The sequence below is a fragment of the Exophiala dermatitidis genome, assembly GCF_000230625.1.
Source record: "Exophiala dermatitidis NIH/UT8656 unplaced genomic scaffold supercont1.3, whole genome shotgun sequence".
Taxonomy (NCBI): domain Eukaryota; kingdom Fungi; phylum Ascomycota; class Eurotiomycetes; order Chaetothyriales; family Herpotrichiellaceae; genus Exophiala; species Exophiala dermatitidis.
In genome coordinates, this window is record NW_008751648.1 from 2,603,264 (window position 1) to 2,618,988 (window position 15,725).

At 51.7% G+C, this 15,725-nt stretch overlaps 5 protein-coding genes across 5 annotated transcripts; 2 read left to right on the forward strand and 3 right to left on the reverse strand.

Moving 5' to 3' along the window:
* Positions 1–877: 877 nt before the first annotated feature.
* Positions 878–5,251, forward strand: HMPREF1120_03937 (transcription elongation factor SPT6; the record flags this gene model as incomplete). The annotated part of the gene is made up of 3 exons (XM_009158028.1): positions 878–1,042; positions 1,095–4,929; positions 4,983–5,251. 3 exons carry the CDS (start codon positions 878–880, stop codon positions 5,249–5,251), a joined length of 4,269 nt encoding a protein of 1,422 aa, XP_009156276.1.
* A 1,373-nt stretch (positions 5,252–6,624) lies between these two features.
* HMPREF1120_03938 (FAD/FMN-containing protein) lies at positions 6,625–8,556 on the forward strand (the record flags this gene model as incomplete). Its single annotated transcript, XM_009158029.1, has 2 exons — positions 6,625–6,807; positions 6,856–8,556. 2 exons carry the CDS (start codon positions 6,625–6,627, stop codon positions 8,554–8,556), a joined length of 1,884 nt encoding a protein of 627 aa, XP_009156277.1.
* Positions 8,557–9,514: 958 nt separating this feature from the next.
* On the reverse strand, positions 9,515–11,986 carry HMPREF1120_03939 (folylpolyglutamate synthase). Its single transcript, XM_009158030.1, has one exon. The coding sequence runs from the start codon at positions 11,471–11,473 to the stop codon at positions 9,656–9,658; it is 1,818 nt and encodes a 605-aa protein (XP_009156278.1). The 5' UTR covers positions 11,474–11,986; the 3' UTR covers positions 9,515–9,655.
* Positions 11,987–12,290: 304 nt separating this feature from the next.
* Positions 12,291–14,073, reverse strand: HMPREF1120_03940 (aarF domain-containing kinase; the record flags this gene model as incomplete). The annotated part of the gene is made up of 2 exons (XM_009158031.1): positions 12,291–13,722; positions 13,772–14,073. The coding sequence occupies 2 exons, from the start codon at positions 14,071–14,073 to the stop codon at positions 12,291–12,293; spliced, it is 1,734 nt and encodes a 577-aa protein (XP_009156279.1).
* A 335-nt stretch (positions 14,074–14,408) lies between these two features.
* Positions 14,409–15,230, reverse strand: HMPREF1120_03941 (uncharacterized protein; the record flags this gene model as incomplete). The annotated part of the gene is made up of 1 exon (XM_009158032.1): positions 14,409–15,230. The coding sequence occupies one exon, from the start codon at positions 15,228–15,230 to the stop codon at positions 14,409–14,411; it is 822 nt and encodes a 273-aa protein (XP_009156280.1).
* Positions 15,231–15,725: the final 495 nt, after the last annotated feature.

Consider the following 15,725-nt stretch of genomic DNA (forward strand, 5'->3'; position numbering starts at 1 on the left):
ACCTTAGACCTTGTAGAAAGTGACAACCGCACCATGAGCACTTGAGCAACGGGGGGTAGGCCGTAGGGAAACGTGTCGTGGTGATAGCGGTGGTTTCGGCGGGGTCCGACTATGTTCGCGCCGAGTCAACACAGCCAGAGGTTCAACAACGAGTATTGAAGGCTACAGCCCGTCAGAGATCACGAAGAAGGTCGGACTGTGAGGAACAAAAGGTATGATTTCGAGGAAGAAGGGAAATGGTGACTTCGGCGTCTGTACAAAGGGGCAAAGACGGGTCGAACCGCCTTTGACGAGAGAAGGCGTCTACTTTGCAGGCCAGGGGAGATCCTGTCAAGATTTCACTGCATAGGAAGATGATAGTCTGATGAGTTCACCAATAACATAGTTGTGGTTCAGACGAAGGCGCCTATTCGGGGGCTCCCAGTTACTAGGTACGCAGTTTGAGACGTAGACTGTCGACAACCTGAGGAGAGGCTATGAGAGGCTAGTCTCAACTGCGCGTCGCCAGCACCAGCGACGCATCTGGAACTTGGACGTCTCCACCAATCGCCTCATTCCGCGGAGGAAAGGCGAGCCAGATGCTCCCCCGTAACCCTGATTGACTAATATTACTACGGTGGCGCTTGCCGCGCATCTGGCTGTTTGCTTTGTTTGCACTCCATTCCTGCGCGGGAAACTCTGGCGACTCGTAGCCTTTTTGCGCGGCAACATTCAACTACCAGCATCCTAAAAAGGGTGTTAAAAGTGACTGCGACTGGTAGCCCAGAATAAAAGTGCAGCGGGCAGAGTTCGCGGGCTGCGGCAATACACCTTCATCTTTCCGCTTTCCTTGTTTTCTATCACTCTTCTGTATCGCCTGACTTAACGTGGCTTCAACATGGATCTCATCGACGACCGCGCAGTACTCGACAATGAGGAAGACGACGAATCCTTCGATGAAGAAACGGGTGAGGTGAGGGCGAAGGAGAACGGAACTACTGGTGGCTTTGATGATTCCTCGGAGGAAGAAGAGGACGATGACGATGAAGAAGCTGCCGCAGAAGTGAGCTCCACAAGACGCAGCCTTGCTAGGTCAACGCTGACATTGATTCCAGGTTGCTAAGGACTTTATTGTGGATGAAGATGAAGAGGACGAGGAGACACGCCGAGAAAGACGCCGCGAACGGAAGAAACGCCGCCGCGAGGAACGCGAAGAGGAAGGCTTGGACGAAGAAGATCTCGAGCTGATCGGCCTGAAACCAGCAGAGGATGCCCCCGAGCCCAAATTCAAGCGCCTTAAACGTGGTCCGCGCGAAGACCGTGATGTGCAACAACCCTCTGGCGTCACCGACATATTTGGTCAATCGGACGAGGAGGAGGACACCGTTGACTATACACGTCGGAGCCGACCAGATCGACGGGGTTTACAGGATGAGTTCGATGACTTCATTGAAGAGGATGTCTTCTCCGATGAGGAGCAACAGCGACAACGCGAAGATGAGGAAGTGGCCCGGCCAAATCGAAGAGGTCTTCCAGATCTGGGTATCGCTGATGCAGCAGGTCTCGACGAGCAAGCTCTAGAAGATTTCAGGGCAGCGTTTGGAGACGGGACCGACTATGATTTCGCTCTGGAGAAGGAGGACGAGGCAGACGAAGAAGAAGCCGAGAAGGATAAACATCTTGACCTCAAGGACGTCTTCGAACCCTCACAACTAGCGGAGAAAATGTTGACAGAAGAAGACAATGCAATCCGCTTCACCGACGAACCGGAACGGCATCAGCTTGCCCGAAAGCCATATCGCCACGTGGAACTGACCGAGGATGAGTTCAAGGACGAGGCTAGCTGGATAGCCAATCTCATGCTTCCTGGGAAACAGTTCAATCCCGATCTTCACGAGCCTTTTCGACGGGCAATCGCACAGGTGCTGGAGTTCATGGTCCGGGATGACTATGAAGTCCCCTTCATATTCCAGAACCGCAAAGACTATCTCCTCCATGTCGTACAGAAGGTTGTTGGCAAGGATGAGGATGGCAACGATCGAATAGTTGCAGATGCCACTCGGTTACTGGTACAACGTGACCTCTGGCAAATTTTCGAGCACGATCTAAAGTATCGAGCTTTGATCGAAAAGCGACAAGCGTTGCAAAAGACATACCAGGATCTGAAGTCCACGAACATCCCCGACGATCCTGTGTTCCAGGAGATGCTCCCGCTGGCAGCTACTATGGAAGAACTTCAAGATCTCCAGGACTATCTCTATTTCCAATACGCATCACAGCTTAAGGATTTGGCTCTGACGTCCAACGGGGAGCCCAACGGCATCAATATGTCCCAAAAGAAGGCTGCCACCAGAACTGTGTATGAGGAGATCCGGGCTTCGAAGGCATTTGGTCTTGTTCGAGCATTCGGTATCACTGCAGATGGATTTGCTCAAAACGCATCCCGACAAGGCGTACGGACGTATGCAGAAGATCCCAGTGACAGTCCAGAGAATCTTGCCGACACAATGATCGATGAAGAGTTCCCTACAGGCTCGAAAGTATTGAAGGCAGCAAGGTCGATGTTCGTTGAAGAGCTTACAAACAATCCGAGATTCAGAGGTCTTGTTAGGAAAACCGTCTACATTGAAGGTGTCATTGACTGTCACCGCACCGAGAAGGGGCTCAAAAAGATCGACGAGCAGCACCCTTACTATGAGTTCAAATATCTCAGAAATCAGGATTTCCGCTCATTTTTTGAGAGACCTGATTTGTTTTTGAAGATGCTCAAGGCCGAAGAAGAAGGCCTGATTGAGGTCAAGGTCCGACTGCGGAATTTGGAAGGCTTCAAGAAACAGTTGTATAAGCACATCGAAACGGACAACTATTCCACCATCGCGGATGCTTGGAACGCCGAGCGGCGTGATGTTGTCTCTGCTGCGGTTGACAAAGTGATGAGGCTTATGGGGAGACTGGTCAAGGAGAATCTCAAGGAGCAGTGTGAGAATGCCATTGGAATCGAGTGCCGGGAAGAGTTCAATCAGAGACTGGACCAAGCACCGTATCAACCACGTGGCATGAAGAAAGGCACTACTCCTCGTGTCCTAACACTATCTGCTGGCGGCGGGACTATTGGTCGTGACCCTATTTTCTGGGCCTATGTCAACGACGACGGAAGAGTTCTTGAGCATGGTCGGTTTAAGGAACTTGGCCCTGGTGATCAAGAGCGCAGTATTCCCGATGGCAAGGACGTTGAGGCTCTCTTGGAAGTGATCCGACGCAGGGAACCAGAAGTTATCGGAGTGTCAGGGTGGTCGCCCGAAGCGCGCAAACTACAGGCCAACCTCGCGACACTTGTCCAAAACCATGACCTTCGTGGTCCCGTGTTTTCGGACGAGGACGACAGGGACAGGAGCGAACTACTGGAGGTGATCATGGTCAACGACGAAGTTGCTCGGATGTACCAGACCAGTGACCGGGCAAAACACGATCACCCCGGATTCCCGCAACTGGCTCTTTACTGCGTCGCTCTTGCGAGATATATGCAGGACCCATTGAAAGAGTACGCCGCGCTAGGGCGAGACATTGTTTCGATCAGCTTCCATCCCGCACAGAACCTACTTCCCCAGGAGAAGCTTTTGAAGAAGCTAGAAATGGCCCTGGTCGACACTGTTAACATGGTTGGGGTGGACATCAACGAAGCTACAAGCGATAGCGCCGTCGCAAACCTTCTGCCTTATGTGGCCGGCCTAGGGCCGCGAAAAGCCTCGCATCTTCTCAAGGTGATGAATCTGAACGGTGGATTCATCACGACTCGTGAAGACCTCTTAGGCCTTAATGAGAAACATTCGGCGATGGGCTTCAAGGTTTGGAGCAATGCTGCGGCCACGCTGTATATACCTTTCGAGCAGTCCGAGCCCACGTCCGAGTATCTGGACGGCACCCGAGTCCACCCTGAAGACTATGACATTGCTCGCAAGATGGCCGCCGACGCCCTCGAACTTGACGAGGAAGACATTGAAGCCGAACGGCAAGAAGGAGGCTCTGCGGCTATCGTGCGCCGACTGATTCGGGAAGATGCTCAGGAGCGCGTGAACGACCTCGTCCTTGAAGAATATGCTGAGCAATTGGAGAAGAACCTGAACGCGAAGAAGCGCACCACGCTTGAAAATATCCGCGCCGAACTCAACGAACCGTATGAGGAGCTCAGAAATCCCTTCCGCAGCAATCTGGGAGAGTCGGAAATATTTACAATGCTTACGGGCGAGACGCGAGAGTCACTCCAACGAGGTATGAATGTTCCTATATCGCTGAAAAAGATTACGGATTCCTACGTCGAGGGCAAACTGGACTGCGGACTGGATGCAATCGTTGAGGATGGTCAATGGTCCGAAACTGGAATGTCACCCAAGCAGTTATACACGCTGCACCAGACCGTACCAGCTCACATCACCTCTATCAACCGAAAAGACTTTTTAGTCACTGTCAGTTTGAGGGATGACCAGCTCAAGAAGCCGTTTAAGCGCTTCAATCACAATGACCGCCACTATGACGAATGGGACGACCGAGAAGAAGCCCAAGACAAGAAGCTTTTGGAGGAAAAGACCGACTCTGGAAGCCGTGCCACCCGTGTGGTCAAACATCCTCTATTCCGGCCGTTCAATGCCAAACAGGCCGAGGAGTATCTCGCCAACCAAAACCGCGGTGACGTCGTGATACGACCTTCATCTAAGGGGACGGACCATCTGGCGGTAACTTGGAAAGTTGCAGATGGCATCTTTCAACATATCGATGTGCTTGAACTTGACAAGGAGAACGAGTTCGCCTTGGGGAGAACTCTGCGAATTGGTGGGAAATACAACTACTCTGACCTGGACGAATTGATCGTGCTGCACGTGAAGGCCATGGCAAGGAAAGTCGATGAAATGTGCGGCAACGAGAAATTCCAGGACAAGTCCAAGGCGGCACTAGGTAAGTTGACTCCCTCATTACACTATATGGACGACTACTAACAGGTTGATTAGAGGAGTGGTTGACGACCTACACCAACGCGAATCCCAAGCGGTCTATGTACCAGTTCTGTATCAATCGAGAGCGACCAGGACAATTCCATCTGGTATTCAAGGCTGGTCAGAATGCCAAGCTCATGGACTGGAGTGTCCGTGTGATTCCGCAAGGGTTTGAGCTCATGAAAACGCCATATCCCACCATGAGAGATTTGTGCAATGGGTTCAAGCTCATCTTCCAGAACATGCAACAAGCGGCGGCTATGGGAAGAGGGCCGCGGAGATGATTACGTAGGATGCAAGTTCAGGTGCACACGGGATACTAAAATGGTGGGTTGGGGGCTCCTGGGGCCTTCTGCTTTTGCAACATGATTGCTGCCGGGGAAATAAAGGTCATTGTATTTTACTTATGAACCCAGTTCACACGGCTGGGGAACCGACTAGGTGGGACATCAAATTACTTCCATATTCCAGCGAGAAGTATAGGAGTCTTTCAAGGAAGGCCGCTTTTCTTTTGAGTGTTCCGGGTAATCTTCTCAGTCAACGTCTCTCCAAGAATATTTCTCTGTTCGCTGTCTCAGGACTCAAGTCGGTCTGCGCCGGTACAGTACGATGCGCATAGAGGCAGAATTGTCTTTGGTGATCTCGTCAGGCTGGCGTATCGCTCGAACCGAAGGGAACCTTTCAAATGGTGATGAACGGACAGAATGTGGAGTGGAAAAATGGTGCGGTGGACGGGGTTTACTAGTAGGCCGTTGATGGACCTTGGATCTGATTAGACTTTGCAGCAGCTCACCACTGTAGCAGCAGCAGCAGTACAGAAGTGGCATGCTGGAGCCTGCAACTGTTCTGGTGCGCAGACTGCGCTCCATAATCAATCATCCCTGGTGACTTTGAGGCCTCCTCTTGTCTGCCAGTGCCAGGTAATGAAATGTACAGCAACTACTCCCTAAGACGATGGTGGGACTGTGATTGTCCAGCTGTCGCACTTGTTGTCATACTCAATGCTACATACCTACAAGGGTCAAATCCTTGTAGTTAGAGTACAAGGTATGCAAAGGTATGTGCTGTCTTCTCTCCGCCAGTTCTGTTCAAATCTTCAAATCAAGGAGTTTAGACGAAGGAATAAGGCCCGAAGCGGTGTTCACTCCACGATCTACGCGACGCTACCAAAGAAGCCGGCTCGTTGATGGTGCCTCATGGACCCCGGGTCCTTCGCGCGACCTTTCATCACAAGCTATGCTGTGAGATGCCGCTCGGATTCGGTTCGAGGACACCCGAGTGCGCAAGCCTTCGATGATCGCGTCCAAGTCCTAATTGCACATCCACGCTCTGGCCTAAAGGCCAATTTTACTTGATGCTGTTTGGATACCATGCCTCTCTAGTCGCAACGGGTCTCGTCTTCGAAGCCTTTAGTATCTGCTTACAATATGGTCTTGAATAAAGCCTGTCATCACGAGGGAAAGGTGAGAGACATCTTGCTTATGCGCCTGTCGCACACGGTTCCGGTGCAGGCGAGATTTGTTGAGCAACACCATTGAGACCAATTTCAATAAGACCTCCTCTCTCTCCTCCGTCCAGCGCTCGTCTTTGTACGTCAGAGTCTGTTACACTCGCTGAACCTCTCCACCTGTTGGCTCAGTGGTTAAGCTAGTTCAAGATGGTGTCGTTCTTATCAAAGGTTTCGGTCATTGTGCTGGCAGCCACTGTATCTGCGAACGCGACAAGTGGCAGCGCAACGAGCACAGACGCCACTCCTTCTGTTGCGACTGACGTTGTCGCTTCCGCCAGTTCTTTGATCTCCACAGCGTCCAATTTTCGAGGAAAGGATCCTTGTAGATGCGTGCGTTGCTGACTGCATTTGAGAAGTATTGCACTGACGGCTATTCAGGTACCCGGTGACAGATGCTGGCCGTCGGACTTGATATGGAGGATCTTCAATGTCACGGTTGGCGGAAAGTTGATCAAGACGACACCGGTGGCCGTGTCATGCTATCCCGGTCCTGACCAAAACCCGGCCCAGTGTGCTTATGTGGACGCAAACTGGGCGGACGCGACATTTCAAGCCAACAATGTCGTTGGGCTCTCGTACCCGACCAACATCACTTGTCCTCCAGTCAATGTTACCGCAGGAGAAACAACAACTGGTTCATGCACTCTGGATGTCAGCCCGAGCTATGCAGTTGACGCTACAAATCCTTTGCAGGTTGCTCTGACCATTGCCTTTGCCAAGCTATTCAACATCCGGCTGGTCGTCAAGAATACTGGCCACGATTTGCTTGGGAGATCTGAAGGCCACGGCGGTCTCGAAGTCTGGATTAGACATCTGCGCAACGGCATCACTTATCAACCCGCGTATCAATCAAGCACCAAGTGCAGCAAAAGCTGCTGGGGTGGCAGTGCTATCAAGGTTGCTGGCGCGTACACCTGGGGTGATGTCTACGCCGTTGCCAAAGCCAACAATGTCGTGGTTGTTGGAGGAGGGACACCTTCTGTGGGAGCCATCGGAGGCTGGATGCAAGGAGGTGGCCACGGACCACCGTCCCGACAGTTTGGACTGGGAGCACACCAAGTCCTAGAACTGGATGTTGTCCTCGCGAGTGGTGCCTTGGTCACTGCCAATGCTTGCCAGAACAGCGACCTATTCTTTGCTCTTCGTGGTGGTGGCGGCGGCACTTACGGCGTCGTCGTCTCAAGCACGATCAAGGCCTACCACATGGTCAGCGTTGCCGTGCAACATCTGGCGATAGGTGCTCTGAGTTCAAACACGTCGGGCTTGCTCGACGTCGTGGCTATCCTGTATTCTGAGTACCCAGATTTGGATGATGCAGGATATGCTGGTTATGGGCAATGGGGAATCAACAGCCCGACCCCTTTCTTTGCTACCTTCACAGCCGGTTACATCCACGGGTTTTATATATTCAACAAGACCGTTGCTGAAGCGCAAGCAGCTTTTGATGCCACGAGGGCAAAACTGGCTCCATACAACATGACAAGTGTCTTTATTTCCGAGACCTATGCAAGTTATCCCGATTATTGGACTTTCTACAACACCGAGTCAGGCGTTGAGCCTCCAGTTGGAACTCCCAGTGCCCTTGGATCACGCCTGTTTGACCGGACTTCAGTGACTTCGAGCTTTTCTGCCCTTCGGTCCCTGATTGGTATTGTTGCTGGAACACCCGATCAGTATACAGTCAACAACTTCGAGCTTGTTTCAGGTGGCCAGGTTTTCCAGGACAAGTCAGACCCTAACTCGGGCGTACTTCCTGCGTGGCGGACCTCGTACTTCAGCAATATCGTTGCCAGAGGTTTTCCCATTGGAACACCCGAGTCTGTCGCCGCATCGATTCACCAGGATATCACCTATGTCAAGACAGCTGCAATGAAGGCATTGGCTCCCAACACGGGGTCATACATGAACGAAGCGGATCGATTAGACCCCGACTGGAAAATCGATTTCTATGGCAGCAACTACGACAAACTGCTGTCGATCAAGCAAAAGTACGACCCGTCGTCCGTGTTTTACTGCCCGACCTGCGTTGGCAGTGACGCCTTTGGTGAAGATGCTGCCGGCCGCCTATGCAGAGTTTAGCTTCTGCAACAGTCTAGTACATACTATACATAATCTTAATTCCTGGCTACCCGCACAACGGTGGCTTTTTGCAAAAGAGGAAATGCATTATCAACCATCCTTGAGCAGCGAAAAACATCCTTGGGGCAGAAAACGGCTTGCCGGGTCTTCGCGAGAGGGGGAAATCTACAAACTCACCACGGCCATATCCGGTGGTGAGAGTGGTGGTGCCGGCGCTGGACGTCACTCGGGCAAACTGCAAAGCGGCAACCGACCAAGGAGTCCGTTCGCTTGGCCGTGTCCAAGTCCGGAGGGGGGTCGCGCGTCAGATCCGAGTCCATCCCCCAGGAAGATAACCCCGGAGGTGGGAACGCTATGACTGCCTTGAACAGCGGTCAGATTGTTGTCCCAGAGGACTTTGGGTGGTCGTCGTCGCAGGCTAGTCATGGAGGTGGAGCCGGGAGTTTGGGGACTGACATTGACAACACCGAAACATTCCATTCGGGCGAGCAAAACTTTGATGATGCTAAAACTCGGATGGTAGGTGCCATGAAGGCTGGAGAGGCGATGGAATTGGTCTCGCTGTGAGCTGCAACAGAGGACCGCAACCGAGGCCGCAACAGCAGTCGCAGAGAAGCCAAGGCGCCGTGTCAATGAGACCGGGTTATGGTGTTGGCAATGATGGCTCAAGAGTCACGACGAGCTGAGTTACAATGATGCCATTACGTGATGTACGAATCAGTACGATACACAAACTGTATCTACAGGAGACATGCTTTGGGATGGGATATGTATGCCGAGGATGTTTTGAATGACATAACATGAACAAAGACCTAAGGTTACCATTTTACTTTCTTACTAGTAGGATGACTCCTGAACTACCCTCCGAATATAAATGCATAGATGTAGTCGTTTACATGATCGCCACAAGCGGGCCTGGACTTATCAGTGGACCAGGTGTGGTAACGTAGTGCCGTAGTGGAGTTCAAGTTCCTTGCGATATACAAAATACAAGGTACAAGATATGCATGTATGGACTCAGTAGTACACATGTTTTCCCTTTTATTACTGTAGATATCTACATGGGGAACCACTATACACTAATTCCATCTCATTGCCGTCATTGTATGTGTTCATCTCTCAACCATCTTAAGACATCGCCTACAAGATACAAGCTGCCCGCAATACAGACTGTTCCAGTTGTGCTAGTCTTTTGTAACCCCAGTGTCGTTGATTGCGATTCAACACGCTGCGATTCAACACGCTGCGATTCAACACGCTGCTCTTGGTCTTCGTTTTGACCTGATTCACTCTCATTCCCTCGGGCAGCAATCTCAACAGCTTTCTGAACGGCATCCCCCACGCTCTCCGCAACAACCACATTCCCATCAGTAATAAAGTCGCTTACCAACTTCGCCAGCTCCGACGCATCCATACTCTTGACCCACGGCATGCCGGCGACAGGGCCGAAGGAACAAGTTACGACGGTGTCGGATGGACCGTTGGCGAGTAGGATGGAAAGGATGGAGCGGATGTCTTTGTCGGATTTGGCGGCTAGGATCCAGGTTAGGGGGTTGGGTTTGGGAATAGGATTGCTGGAGGAGGGATTGGTGGGAGTGGAAGACTCGTTTCGTCGGACATGACTATCAATATACTCGGCCAAGGCTTGTGCTGATTGCGGATTATGAGCGCCGTCGAGGAGGATCTTGAATGTGTTATTGGCGGTGGTATCGGTTGCGTCTCCACGACTGATAGGAAGTTCAATCCATTGTAGACGACCAGGGAGGGACGATTGAGCCGCAGAGATCAGATGTGGTAGATTTTGCGTCGTGGTGATGATTTGTTTGGACAAGAGTTTCGAAGGACTTGACCTTGACTCTGCGGGTATCGATACCGTTGATGGAGGACTTGTCGTTGTACTAGCCCTGGTAGTGGTCGTTGTTGTATTTAGTCCTGTTGTTTCTGGAGTAGTTGGGTTGCTTTCCCGTGTTGTGGGTGGTGTAGATGCAGACTCTGGCTCTGATGCTGCGGTGTCGGTGCCAGTTTTCAACTTCAAAAGCCTCTCTTCAGCGACATAATACGCCGTGAACGCAGCAACCAAATTCTGAACCTGATGTGCCGCCAGCCCGAGCTGCGCGACTCTTCGATCATGCAGCAACTGCGCACGCAATGTCTCGGGCAAGACGAAAATGCCACTCTCGTCGTCATCAACCGTCGTTGTTTCGCTTTTCACTCCTGGGATTCCAGCACCATCACCATCATCACGCTGCTGCTGTCCCTGTTGCCTGTGCACCTCTTTCTCCCTCACTTTCCGCCTCACCACATCCAACACATTCTCTGCATTACTCTCGTCCACGACAACCGGCACTCCCGGCTTGAAAATCCCCGCCTTCTCCTCTGTAATCCGCTCGATCGTCTCACCCAGAAAGTCCGTATGATCGAGCCCGACCTTTGTCAACACACTAACCAACACATCCTGCGGTCTTAGGACATTAGTGGCGTCCAGCCGTCCACCAAGCCCGCACTCGACAACCGCGACATCCATGCCTTGACTTGTAAATAGTTCAAACGCCGTGGCTGTGAGGATTTCGAATTCCGAAGGCTTGTCATCTGTGGTGGTGGCGTCACTACTACCAGCTTGACTTTGACTCTGAGATAAACTCCTTTTCTGGACTCTTTCTTCAGCAGCCAGAAACACATCTCGGTCCACGACCTTCTGGTCCAGCGTGATACAGTCCCATCGATCAATCAAGTGGGGCGACGTGAATCGCCCGACGCGGTACCCAGACGCGGAGAGGAATGTGGAAATCAAAGCCGCGACGCTGCCTTTGCCGTTGGTGCCGGTGATGTGGATTGCTTTCCAGGGCAGGCCGGCTGGGTATTTGGCGAAGAGGGGTGCGAGGAGGCGAGAGATGCGTTGGAGACCGAGTGTGATCATTTTGGTCGGCAGAGACGAGTTAACTGACTGACCGACCGTGTGAATGACCGGAGGGCCAAGCCAGACCGGAATAGAATGGTTCACTCGGAGAGAATGTCCCGAGCCGGCAGTGATAGTGATAATATCGTTGCTGGATGGGCCGACCCTTCAAACTCGCTCGTCTTAGGTCTGCGTCATGATAGAATCCGTAGTATATCCGATTCCCGATCCACTCATTCAGTGCTCACCGGAGCCATTATGTGAGGAAGAAAGCCTGGCCGGGAAGGACAGTGTTGGAACACAGGTTTATCGGGCCATGGGTATGCTAGGCGACCTTTTTGATTTCACCTGGTCCGCTTTGCACACAACAGAAGCAGATGTGTATGTGATTGAGAAACTGCAGTCAGGGTAACTGGAGATTAGGTTGGTACCTAGGTAGTGGTTCAGTCTCCAGTCCACTGCGTCGCAAAATCTTCGATGTCAAGTCAAGTCAAGTTGTTTGAGTTGTATAAGTCATATGAAGGTGAAATACAGTGCACAACGCGGTAGTGGTAGAAATACGAAATAGTAAAGCTTAAAATGCTGTCCAATCAGATGGCCATTTGCCGCCTGACGAGGCTGACGAGGCTGACGAGGCTGGACGGGTACGAATTAAGCAGCCAGGTACATCTCTTGTCTCCGGAGCTACAATGTTATGGTAACAGAATGGTAACAATTAATATTAATACAATATATTATATTCATGCACGACATACTAGTCAAATCTACGCCATCGCTAAACCGCTTTTCTGATCCTACCGGCACCCGCCGCCATCGCCTTCAAAATGCGTCCACCACGCTAGTTGTCGAATCCCAAATGCCGTCGGAGGGACAAATAACGCTCATAACTAAACAACTTGAACTCAATCTTCATATGGCTGAGCCAGGCGCGGAACAGCATCCAGACGTTTCTGGGATACAACAGCCCGCCCTGCTGAAGAATCTTCTCTTTTTCCTCCTGCCATACGGCAAGGCTGGCATACCGCGCCAGAATCAGCATGGGTCTCATGGGCTGTTTGGAGCCCAACGACTCGTCCAAGCTACGAGTCAGATCATTAGTTTTCAAAATGAGCAAAATAATCCGCGGCACATGACCAAGCAACTGGACGAGCTGCTGGAGCAGATCCTCGCCAAAGACCTCGTTGATGGCTTCCTTCTCATGGGCATCGCGCGTGGACGTGGCGACCTTTTTGCTGGTCAGCACGCGATAGTCGCGGCCCGTGATGGCCGATGCAAACAAGGGGAACTGCTCATCGTTGATTCCCGCCAGTTCATAGGCATACTTGCGCATCTGTGCCTCGTCAGCGTTGATGACGGCCAGCCATAACTTTGCATAATCTTGCCGCAGCTTCTTGTCCGGCACACGGTACAAGCCGTGGTCGTATAGGATGACGTCGAAATTGTAGGGATATCTTCTTTTTGGGTTATGCCGGATGGCCAAGTTGCCCCCGTGCGGGTCGCAATGTAGAGGTGCATTGTCCTGGAAGATCATGGCATTGAAGATCCTGGCCAGCGCGGCCGACACTTCATCCCGAGAAATGTTGTGCTGGTCAAAGTAGGCCCAATTGTCCACTCTTGCTCCCGTCACATAGTCCATGACCAAGATGCGTCGATGGGCCGATATCACGTTCGGGATGATCACTGGCAGATTGGTGTTTTGGTTGAAAAATTCCTTCGCTCGCATGGCGTTGGCTCCCTCAAGACTGAAATCCAACTCTTGCGGCAAGGAAAAGTCCATCTCATTACTCAGCCACTCCATGTCATATTCGGGAAATGCTCTTTTCAAGGTCCGAAAGGTAAATCTCGTCAAGGCCAGGTCGAGCGGAACCCATTCTTCTAGGCTGGGATGTTGGACTTTGACCGCCACCTTTTGGTCCGAGTTTTTCAGTCGGGCAATGTGCACTTGCGCCAACGACGCCGCTCCAATGGGTTCCTTGGAGAACTCGTCAAACTCGTCTTCTATCCGATGTCCGGTGTCACGGAGAAACATTTCTTCCACCGATTCGAATGAGGAAACTGGGCATTTGTCCTGCAAAGGAACAAATGTTTCGGTCCATTCTGTAGGCAACAAATATCCCATCGACGACAAATGTTGGCCGAGCTTGATGAATATCGAGCCATTTTTCTCCAGTACTTTCAATGTTCGTTCGGCGCAGCGCTTGTGGCAGGCTTTGAGGATGGCGGATTCTTGTTCGGGGTCGTCGAGCTGTTGTTTGAGCGTGACTCGGTAGCTGTCCGACGTTAGTACTAGTAGTACCTCTTTTCTTTGGCTATTCGTACTCATTGATACACACGGCCAACGTGGTCACCACCCTGCCCGTCCTTTCCGCCGCAAGCCAGCCATGTCTGATGTCGTCGCCGAAGAACAGCAAACTTGCCCCCAGGCCGCCACCGGCAGCGGCCCATATTACTGTTTTGCGCGGTCGCGGTCGCGGTCGCACAACCTTGATCGGTCTCCTCTGGGAGCTGAAGTCCCGCCGGGGGTTGTGTGGATATGTTTGTGTCTGTGAATTTTTACAGCGGGCGCATGTCCAGGTGGTGGTGGCGCCTCCACGCCGGAAGGCGCTGGGATCGAGTCGCATGAGCGGGGATTTGTTACAGAAGTGACATGGACGAAGAAAGAGAAACTGAAAAGTCAATCAACAATTTGGCAATTGGGAAGCCAAATTACGAGAATCCAAGGCTGTGGACTGATGGAGCCGAATCGATCAGCGGATCGGACATGATCGCGTGGAACAAAATGGATGAACGGAGTCAGTGCAAGTTGGAGACAATCTTTGTCCATGGTGCGGAATTTTCCACTGCGCGCGCATACAAGGTACAGTATTCTCCGGATGATGTCGACCGCTCTCTGTGTGATACCTACAACATTGTACAATGGCACCTCTGCCAGTGTTGTTACACAGTATTCAACCATCTATCCATCGAGGTCATCCGTCTCCCGATCCACCTTCTCCCTAACCAGCGTCCTCCCATCCTCACCAAGTCTCACACGATCCACCATCGCCGGCCTCCGCATGTGCAAATACTCACTGACAAAGCTCGCCGTCTCGATCCTGACCCTTTCACGTCCCTCGTATCCCATTTTTTTGTATAGCGGTTCACCTTCAGGACTCGCCTCAATCCAACAAGGCAACATGAGCGAATCCGCAACATCATTCCCCCATTGCATCATCATCCTCCCGCATCCTTTGCCCTGGTATTCCTGGACAGTAAACAAAATGAAACACAGGACATGGCCCTCGCGACACTCGCGGCGTCGGCGACTGAGAAAATCTTCGACCAGAACTGCAGCATCGATGCGTTCCTGTTCGGTCTCGAGATATGAAAATGCCGCGGCTTCAGCCTCTTTTCGCTCCGCAGATTCGGAACCCGCGCCAGCTTTGGCGTTTTTCTGCTCCTGCTCCTCCAACTCCCTCGGAGTCACATAGGTAGGATATATTTTCCAATTACTCGCACAGACAATCCTGTTCCTCTCTTCCGTTCGCAAGACGTTTCCTTTGTCATCAAGAACATCAACGTCGACTTGGGGGGCATCGAGATCTTCAATCTTGAGAAAGACATCGGCCGGGTCGTTTTGCAGACCCTCGAGAAGTTTGCGTTTGGCGTAGGCGTAGGATGCGGGTGATGGTCGGCCCCAGAAGACGTGGCAGAGGTCGACTTTGTGGAAGGCCGCGAACATGAGGGGGACGATGGCGTCGAGGTCTTGAGGCTCGATTCGGGAGAGGACGAGATGCATAATTGGTGACAAGACGGTAGGTTGAGTTAGGTCGACACTGTTGTTGGCCCGGAGAGCAAAGTAGAGATATATGGCTCTCTCTCTCTCTCTCTCTCTCTCTCTCTCTTCTGCCACAGCGGGTGATTTGGAATGCAACAATCTAGTTCAAGTCAAGACTATTCAAAGCGAGCAGTCGATGTACTACGGTACTGGTTGTAGTATGCAGATCGCCCAACGCGCAAGTATCAGTAGTAGTAGCAATACTAATTAGTCGAATCCCATATCCTTCGTCTTGAAGAACCTTGAGATAGAGATATATAGTTACTATTATAGTACGCGTGTACTTTTGCTGCCAGAGTGTGGCTGTGGTTTATTATTATATGGCATCCACTATCCGTGTGCTAGCTCCGCTCCAAAAAAGGGGTACAGCACAGCGTACTAGTAAATGGATTGATGGACCAAGCCGGACGAAGCCCATCACCACTACCTACCCCTGATGCCAATGCAGGAGTTAAG

Bases quoted from the DNA above. Each gene is read 5' to 3' on its own strand.
- HMPREF1120_03939 (XM_009158030.1), bottom strand. From the start codon at position 11,473: ATGATCACACTCGGTCTCCAACGCATCTCTCGCCTCCTCGCACCCCTC.